The 8,755-nt window shown below is 58.4% G+C and overlaps 2 protein-coding genes across 3 annotated transcripts in view; one reads left to right on the top strand and one right to left on the bottom strand.

The window, feature by feature from the left end:
• Window positions 1–5,067, top strand: part of AXIN1 (axin 1) — a 73,337-nt gene extending 68,270 nt beyond the window's left edge. Inside the window, exons 8-10 of one of the 2 annotated variants that reach the window (XM_015565575.1) lie at window positions 1,116–1,223; window positions 2,841–3,008; window positions 4,174–5,067. In XM_015565575.1, the coding sequence (XP_015421061.1) occupies window positions 1,116–1,223; window positions 2,841–3,008; window positions 4,174–4,300 (403 nt within the window). In that variant the 3' untranslated portion in view covers window positions 4,301–5,067. The remainder of the gene's footprint in view (window positions 1–1,115; window positions 1,224–2,840; window positions 3,009–4,173) is intronic. The other variant, XM_015565576.1, reaches the window with a different exon arrangement.
• A 354-nt stretch (window positions 5,068–5,421) lies between these two features.
• Window positions 5,422–8,740, bottom strand: PDIA2 (protein disulfide isomerase family A member 2; the record flags this gene model as incomplete). The annotated part of the gene is made up of 11 exons (XM_006766146.2): window positions 5,422–5,542; window positions 5,666–5,776; window positions 6,214–6,395; window positions 6,476–6,596; window positions 6,693–6,890; window positions 6,961–7,086; window positions 7,179–7,295; window positions 7,366–7,503; window positions 7,583–7,716; window positions 7,787–7,993; window positions 8,557–8,740. Coding segments are annotated over 11 exons (1,563 nt in total), but the record flags the coding sequence as incomplete, so codon positions are not given.
• Window positions 8,741–8,755: the final 15 nt, after the last annotated feature.

Raw genomic sequence — 8,755 nt, 5'->3', positions numbered from 1 at the left:
GGGGGGGGGGGGGGGGCTATGATGCTCTGGGGAAGCTGGTGTTGGGTGCAAACTCTCCCTAGCGTCCATCTCATCAGGCACAGATGGAAGGTGTCCCCGGGTGGTTGAAGGTGACCATGTTTTTTACAGCCAACTGTTTTACTCTGTGATCTTGTTCAGTCAACATAGAGCCAGCTGGCTCTGTGCGGGACCCCTGTGACCTGGAGGCAGACAGAGCAACAGAGGGCAGCCTAGGGAGAGGCTGGGGCGGGAGGGCTCGAATTCCTCCTGTTGCTGGGGGCTTCCTCGGACATCATTTCTGCTGCGATCTCCAGGAGGCAGGGCTCTCGTCCCCTCTTTCTACCAGCACCTAGCCAGCTCCTCAGAACACCATGGTCTTTCTGTAGCTAGTGGAACCATTCTGTGATTCGTGTTTTGGGGGGTGAGCCGCCTGCGGGGTTTCAGCCAGTGGCTCTGGCATCTCCAGGTGTCTTTGGTCCAGGGCATGTGAGCCTTTTGTAAATGCCACAGAGCAGAGGTCTGGATGTGGCAGTGGGGTTCTAGGCCTTCCTCAGCTCCTCGTGCGGTGACCCCCACCCAGATCAGTCAGAGCAGAAATTACTGTTAGGGTTGCACAGCACATGCCTAGGGTGGATGGCCACTTGGAGAGGAGCTGCTGGCCAGTGAGACCCAGAACAGGATTCTGGCTGCTTCGGATGGAGCAGTGACCATGCTCCAGGACACAGGCCCATGTCAGGGGGCCAAGTAGGAAGAACTGCGCCCTCAGGAAAGAGGCCAGAGGCAGGTCTTCTCAGTGTGGATGAAATGACAGGCTCCTAGCACCTCAGATGAGGGGTTCCCCAAAGTATATTCCAGGGAGCCCAAGCGCTCTGACCACAAATGAGGAATGTGGGAAATCTGAATGATGAAGGCAGCATCTGTTTCTTGACTGATCCTGACAGCTTCACCACCCAGGAAGGGGTTTGCCTGACTCAAGTGGTGGAAGCCTTGCATGGTGGTAATTGAACCTCTTGGGGAGCACATGCTCCGCCTGCTGTCTGTCACCCTGTTGTCACCGCGGAGTGTGGAGGCCCTGCCCCAGGCCTATGTGGCTCACTGACGCGGTTGTTCCCTAGGTATGTGCAGGAGGTCATCCAGCGGGGGCGCTCTTGCGTCAGGCCGGTGTGCACGCCCGTGCTGAGCGTGGTGCCAGCAGTGTCCGACACGGAGCTCTCCGAGACAGAGTACGTGCGTCCCCTGCGGGTCCTCTTGTACTGCTCACCCAGCCTGTGCTGTGGGCCAGGGGCTGTGGAGCAGCAGCTGTTTCCCAGGGCGGGAGCCCGGGCACTGCACTGGAAGAGCTGGGGCTGCAAGCTGCTCACAGGCCTTTCCTTCCTGTCTCTGTCAAACGGAACACTGCCCATCCACGTGGTGACAAATGACCAACTGGTTAGAGAGGAGGTCCCATATGTCACCCACTCAGGACTTAGGGTCAGGGTTGCACCTGTGGTGCATGTCCAGGTGCTGTGTGCACAGCGAGCCTGGGTTCTCACGTGGGATGTATCTGCTCCCCAGGTATGCATAGAGTAGGGTGGGTGCTAGGAAGCTGCAGGCCACATGCAGACAGTGCTGGCTGCCCCATCCTTGCACTTTTGCTCAAGATAGAGCAGAAGGAAGTCCTCCACCAAAGTCCTCACCAAGCTTACCCCAGACCGTGCCAGCTCTGATTGGCCCCCCCAGGTCACTCCTCAGGGGTGGCCCCTGGAGGAGCAGGAACCTGTCTCCTTTCTGTAGAGAATGGGTCCACACAAGACCCCGAGGCAGGCTTCCAGAACAGGCTGGGTTTGAGGTTTCAGGACTATGGGAAGGAAAGCAGGCGCCATGGAGTGTGGCTCGAGTGGTGGATAACCACACAGATGAAGTGACTCCATGGTGTGTGCCCAGGAGCACCAGGGAAGGGAGGGTCCCCATGGAGAGAAGAGCCCACTGTGAGTTAAGGTGGCCTTCCTGGCATGACACTGGTTCAGGAGGCTTCTTATCACGCCTAGCTGGCAAGAGCCAAGAACTGTGCCCATGTGTACCTGGGCAACTGCAGAGCAGTCACAAGGACAAGGGGTGCTGGGGGACAGAGGAAGTGCTACCTGTCCCAAACACAGAATGGCTGCTCAGGACCCATCAGGGTGAGGGCCTTACCCCAGCCTGAGTGGGAGATGGTGCTGGCCTCACATACCCCTCTGGAAATCTGGCTGGCTACTGCCTCTGGTCTTTGGACAAGCTCTCTGCCATGGAACAGGTCCATTTCAAGACCCAAAACAATTGTTTGTCCAATTCCTGGCCTTCAGATGTTTTTTCATTTGGGAGCAGTAGGCTTTATCTGGGGTACAAGCCGTGTAGTCCAGCCTAGAGGTAGGGGCTACATTGGTTCTAGTGGGCTGGCCACCTTAAGAAGCAGGTAGAAGGATCTACTGTGGGCTCTAGCCCTGGGAAGCCTGCTGACCCATTTCATGTGGTCTGTGTCAGGGGTGCTGCCTAGTAGCCAGTCCAGGCCACAGTGAGGCCAGGAGCTTCCCAGTGGTGGAGGAGGGTGGCAAGTGAGCTGAGGCAATATGGAGATGTGGGGCAGGCAGGGAGGGGGGGATGAGCTGGATTCCACGCTATCTCTTTGTGCATAGGGTTGGGGCTGGATGCAACTGTATGGGTGGGGTGAGCATTGGGGCCTCTGGCTGCATGACGTTTCTGAGTGTGTGGCAGCTCACTCCTGCAGGCCTTGCCCCATCGTTTCCTGGGGAGCGTGGGGCCTGTTGGGGAGATGACCTATGGGACTCTGAGCTTGGCAGTAACCACTGTGTTTCTGCCTCCAGGACGAAACCGCAGAAGAAGGCAGGAGGTGGGAGTGCCCAGTTGTGTGACAGCATCGTGGTGGCCTACTACTTCTGTGGAGAACCCATCCCCTACCGGACCCTCGTGCGGGGCCGTGCAGTCACCCTGGGCCAGTTCAAGGAGCTGCTGACCAAGAAAGGCAACTACAGGTGAAAGTTAAGGGCTGTGGTCTGTGGTAAACAGGTACCCTGTCCAGGAGAGTGTGTGCTGGGTGCCCTATTCCCACCCTGTTCTTATCCCATCTGGTCCTTGTTTCCCTCTTACCTGCTTAACCAGCCCTGAGCTGTTGGCAGGAGCACCTTGATGTGTGAGCTGTTGATGGCCTCAAGGCTCCCAGCCCCAACTCCCAGCCTTAGGTGACTGAGGCCTCCAGGTCAACCGAGGGGTCTGGACAGTCCTTGCCTTAAAAGCAGGGAAGCAGGCCCAAGCACAGTGGTCTGCCTGTCCCCATGTCGGTCTCAATCTGGGTCAGCCTTTCTCCAGCCTTCTGACTCAACCCATTTCCACTAGACACAGAATCCAGGACCCCCTTTCCAGGGTCTGCCGTGGGCTGCTCTGCCCTGCCGGCCTCAGACTAGCCTCTGAAGGCTCCTGAGTGAGCACCGTAGGAGGAAGGGCCACAAGGGGTCAGCTCACTGCGGCCTGGGGTGGGTGGTTTCCTCTATCCAGTGATGGCGAACCTTTTGAGCTCGGCGTGTCAGCATTTTGAAAAACCCTAACTTAACTCTGGTGCCGTGTCACATATAGAAATTTTTTTGATATTTGCAACCATAGTAAAACAAAGATTTATATTTTTGATATTTTATATATTTAAATGCCATTTAACAAAAATCAAACACAAAAATGAATTAGCGTGTCACCTCTGACACGAGTGTCATAGGTTCGCCATCACTGCTCTATCTACTGGGTGGTGAGAAAGTGCCTTTTGGAGGTAGAGGGTGTGACCACTAGAGGAGGGCCCAAGCTCTGCCGGCCTCTGCACATCACCCTGATGGAGACGGGAGATGACAGGCTCAGACCTTAGGAAACAGAAACCCAAACCTGTCTTTGTCTCCCCCATAGCATCCTAGAGGCCAGGGCAGAGGACCCCACAAGTGGTCACTGTACTGTTGACTGTTAACTCTGGCAAATGGGCATCAGGCAGAATCAGCTTGCATGCCCTGCACGATGTATTTGGAATGTGGCCACCAAGTGCTGTGCATGTGTGGAACCATGAGGCCACCACGCCAGGAAGTCGGGAGGCCCCTAGAGTGTGGGGGTGTGGGCAGGGGAGGAGTGGACAGGCCCTCATCTCCTCTCACCCCCGTCCCCCAGATATTACTTCAAGAAAGTGAGTGACGAGTTTGACTGTGGAGTGGTGTTTGAAGAGGTTCGGGAAGACGAGGCCATCTTACCTGTCTTTGAGGAGAAGATCATTGGCAAAGTGGAGAAGATGGACTGACCCGCAGGCCAGGCCTCTGTGCCAGGCAGGGCCCTCCTCAGGCGGGGCAGGGTTGGCTACACTGAGAGCCCAGAGAGGCTGTGCCATGGCAGGTGCGCTCATGTGTATGCAAACACGCGGCTTCTCGTGTGAGGCCAGGGACTGCCTGCCCTATAGCACCCACCCCTTTGGCCCATCTGTGTCCAGGGGAGCAGGGGTCCCGTTGAGTGGTCCCACAGGTGTCTGTCCTGCTGCCAACAAGGAGGAAGGCCCCGTCCACTCCTCCTCAGCACTACTCTGAAAGTCCGCCCAAGCACGCAGGGAGCAGCCCCCTGTGGGGCCGCCTTGCTGACCCTCCCCAGCGGAACCCCGCTGCTAACCACGGGCCAACCTTCTGGCGCCTCCCCCCAGGGCTCTGCTTCTCCCTCCAGAAATTGCCCACCATGCCCTATTCTGGTCAGGGCCAGCTCAGGCCTGGGGTTCAGGGGCTTCTTGGGGGTCTCTAAATTGTACATGTCACCGAGTGCCTTCAACACAGCTTGTCTCTTGCCTGCCACTATGTGGATCCGGTGATGGGGCACCTCAGTGCTCCCTCTCCACCCTCAGTTTCCACAGCGCCGGCTCAGCGGGTCCCGGCTCTTCCTTCGTAAGGGCCCATGTAAATATGTACATTCTCAGGCTAGGGCTAGCGGGGGCTGCCCCGAGCCCATTTTTCATGCGCTGACTTGTACAATGATCTTTTAAAGGTACTTGGATAATAATGAAATAAAACCAGTTTTTGAACCTTCCCTGGCTATAGAGCGCATGGATCTTCTGTCAGTGGGGTCTGGTGAGCGGGTGCCTCATCCTCAGCCCAGTTTCCGGCCCATGTGACCCGTCTCCTCTATCCTGGCCTGGTTATGCGCAGCCCATATCAGGCCTCAGCAACAGGTCACACTGGCACCAAGGGTCTTGGGAGTAGGGTGTCTTATGGAGCCAAAGTTGGCAGCAACACCGTGTGGGGATCTAGAAGCACCTAAGCCAGGGATCCACGAGGAGGTCTGGGGGCAAGGGCTAGGCCCCATCCCACATGGAACCCCAGGAGGCTGAGATGTGGCCAGAGTCAAATGGGGGCCAGCCATGCTCAGGAACCACACACAGTCCAGGGCCAAAACTCTTTATTCAATGCCCACAATTTCCCAGGCACCGAGGAGATGGCTCCCCTGCACCGATGGGTGGCTACAGCTCCTCCTTGAGATCCACGGTGGAGTTGGCTAATGTATCCTGGAAAGGTCACAGAGGCCCAGCTGGAAGCTGTGCCCTTAGCCCAGCCTTGCCCAGTCAGCCCCATAGCCACCCATCCGAGGGCATGTTCGAGGCCTGGAGCCTTGGAATATACGCACTCACCGGGAAGGGAGCTGAGGGCTCCTCTGCGGCCTCCTCTTCGGGTAACTTGCCCCCGTTGTCCAGGAACTTGGAGAAGGTCTCCAGGTCTCTGGCACTTTTGTATTCAATCACCTGAGGAGGGTCAGGAGGGTTTGGAGGATACACCATGTCCTCCCAGATCATGCCCTGCCCAGACCACACCCACTCTAGACTCCACTGGCTAAGGCCCCACCCTACCAAGACCCTTTCCTGCCCCCAGGCCACACCCTATACTAGCTAGGCCCTGCGCTCTAAGACCACAACCCCTCCCAGAGCGCACCTACTAAGGCCACACGCTCTAAGACAGCGGTTCGGAAAATTGAACATACTTAAAGCATAGTGATTAATCACAAAAACAATATGTAATTATATGTGTGTTTTCTGATGGTCCTAGGCGATCCCTGTGAAAGGGTCATTCAACCCCCAAAGGGGTCGCGTTAGGAAGGTTGAGAACCACTGTTCTAAGGCCTTGCCCCATCTCCATCTAAGGACTCAGACATCAGACCAAGGAAGATTGGGTCCAGCCTCACCTTCCGACCCTGCCCTGCTGGGAAATACTTGAGGGTGGGAAAGCCGTGCACAGCAAAGCCCTCCAGTTCATTGGCCGTGGCATCTAGCTCGGCAATGATGATGTCTTCGTGGTCCCTGTACTTTTCGGCCAGTGCCTCCCAGGTTGGTGCCATCTCCTTGCAGTGGGTACACCACGGGGCATCTAGGACAGGGGGATGTTTGCACAGCCAGCAGGACCCCATACTGCCCACCTATCCACTGTCTCCTGCCCTCCACACTCACAGAACTTGATGAACACATTCTTGGTTTCGTCAAAAGCCACCTGCTCGAAATTCTTGCCCACAAGAGTCTTGACAGGATGCTGGTCCCAGTCAGGGGGGACCTCTTGACTCAGAAGATAGGGCTGGGGGGAACCGGGCCATGTGCTTTGTTGGGGATCTCTCCTGAGAGCTGCTGCTGCTCCCACCCCCACACCCTAGGTGGGCCATCCAGCACAGACCTTGACCTTGCCGCTGAGGACTGAGTGGCAGAAGGTGGTGACCCAGGCTGCAGTGACCGGCCCCCCGTCTGCAGGCTTGTACTTCTTGGTGGTCTCCATGTTGATGAAGCGCAGGGTGGGGGCCTCCTCTGCGCTGAGCCCGAAGTACTGTAGCACGTGGTTGTTGTTGGCACTCACGTCCACCACCACGAACAGCACCTGCCGACAGGGAGTATGCACTGGGCACTGGCCTCCCCCGCACCCGCCCCTCAGCCCACCCAGCCAGTACCTGCCCCCGGAATGGGGGAGCTGCCTCCTTAAAGCCTGCCAGCAGCTCCTGGTGCGGGGCCAGCGTCTGGTTGATGAACAGCAGCAAATGGTTGAGGATCCTGGCCGCAAAGATCTTGGGGGACGTCTGCAGGGGTAGGCGGGGCTCATTGGAGCTGGCCCTGTGGTCCCGCTCCCACTCCACCCAGTGCCCATTCCTGTACCTGCAGCCCAGCTCACCTGGCTGTTGAACTCCGTGACCAGGTGCATGCTGTGCGTGAGGAGGAAGCTGGACAGATCGCCCTGGTCCAGGCCCAGGTCCTCATCCACAGGGAAGTCTGCCCGCCCCTCGTCAAACTGGACAACACCCAGTGGGTCAGTAGGAGCCATAGTCCTGTCCCTAACCCCCGCCTTGGCCCAGACCCACCTTCTTGAAAAGGACCACGGTGTCCTTGGTGAGGCCAAACTTTTGAAAAAGCTGCGGACGATCAGTGAGGCCGAAGGTCATGTCCAGAGCATCCTGGGCCAGAGCCAGGAAGGTGGCCACGTCCTCATCCTGCAGGTCCTAAGGGGTCCGCGTCTATGAGGCCATTTGGAGCCACAGGCCCCGCGCCCAAGGCCTGGCCCCTGTGCCACTAGCTCACCTGGAAGAAGCCGATGACCACTACATCATGGGCATCGATCAATGCTTGGGCGCCCTCTTCGTCCTCCAGGCGTGTGGTGCCGGACCCCACCCGCCGCCGCAGCCACTCAGCAATGCCCTCGGCTTCCCGGGGGCCTGTGGAGAGTCCCCTCAGCCTGGGCCCTGCCCCTGGCCCACACCACCGCACACAGGCCTGCCCCTGTACCAGTATACTCCTCCGGGTTCGTGCGGTTCCCATCGCGGAAGAACATGAGTGTGGGGTACTCGGTCACAGCAAACTCCTTGGTCAGCTCTGGCTCTGAAGGCCCATCCACCTTGGCCAGCCTGGTTTTGGCTGACTCTGCTGCCAGCAGGGCAGCTGCCTTGATGTACTCAGGGGCCAGCGCCTTGCAGTGCCCACACCACGGGGCATCTGGGGGACAGGGCCATGAGTGTCCCTGGCCTCCATGGCCCTGGTCACAGCCCCTGCTCCCGCCTGGCCAGAACTGGCAAACTTGGGGTCCGTCAGCTCCAGCACGGAGCATGTCCTGTGTACCTCCCTCCTGACTCAGCCACACTAAACCCAAGCACCAGAGGCCAGACCACTCAAAGCTCCCAGATCAGGAGTGCAGTGGCCAGCACCTTCCGGACAGTGAGGTGGAGAAGAATTCCGTCGCTGCTCCCTGCGGCCGTGCTCCCTGCCATATGCCGCTGACTGAGGCCTGCCAGCTCAAGGGCTTTCACGTGTAAAGGGTTGTAAGGAAGCCACAGGAGAATAGGCGAGGTGTGAGCTTTATCTGGCTCTTCACAGTCTAACTGAGGGTCTCCCTTATACCTGGCCTCCCCTCCCACCTGCTCAGGTTGGACCCCCAGACCAGCTCAGCCCCAAGGCTCTGCCTCAGATGGAGCCAAGTGCATAGGCCCCGCGTGGCAGGGGGCTGAGCACACGGGGTGACACCGGCGGGTCCCCCAGCCCTGCTGACCCTGTGCACTCACAAAACTCCACCAGCAAGGCAGGGTGCTCCTGCAGGGCCCGGCCCAGGGTGCGGTGGCTCAGCACCAGGATCCCATCCTCCTCAGGAACCTCCTCCTCCTTCCCGGGCTCCTCTGAGGGACCCCCTGGCTCCGGCCCCTGGTCCCCCAGGCTCCAGGCCCCGAGCAACAGCAGCAGCAGCACAGACAGGAGCGGGCCGTC

Source organism: Myotis davidii, unplaced genomic scaffold (assembly GCF_000327345.1).
Source record: "Myotis davidii unplaced genomic scaffold, ASM32734v1 scaffold100, whole genome shotgun sequence".
In the NCBI taxonomy this organism is placed as follows: domain Eukaryota; kingdom Metazoa; phylum Chordata; class Mammalia; order Chiroptera; family Vespertilionidae; genus Myotis; species Myotis davidii.
The sequence above is the reverse complement of the archived record's forward strand: the minus strand, read 5'-3'. Positions and strand labels throughout refer to the sequence as shown.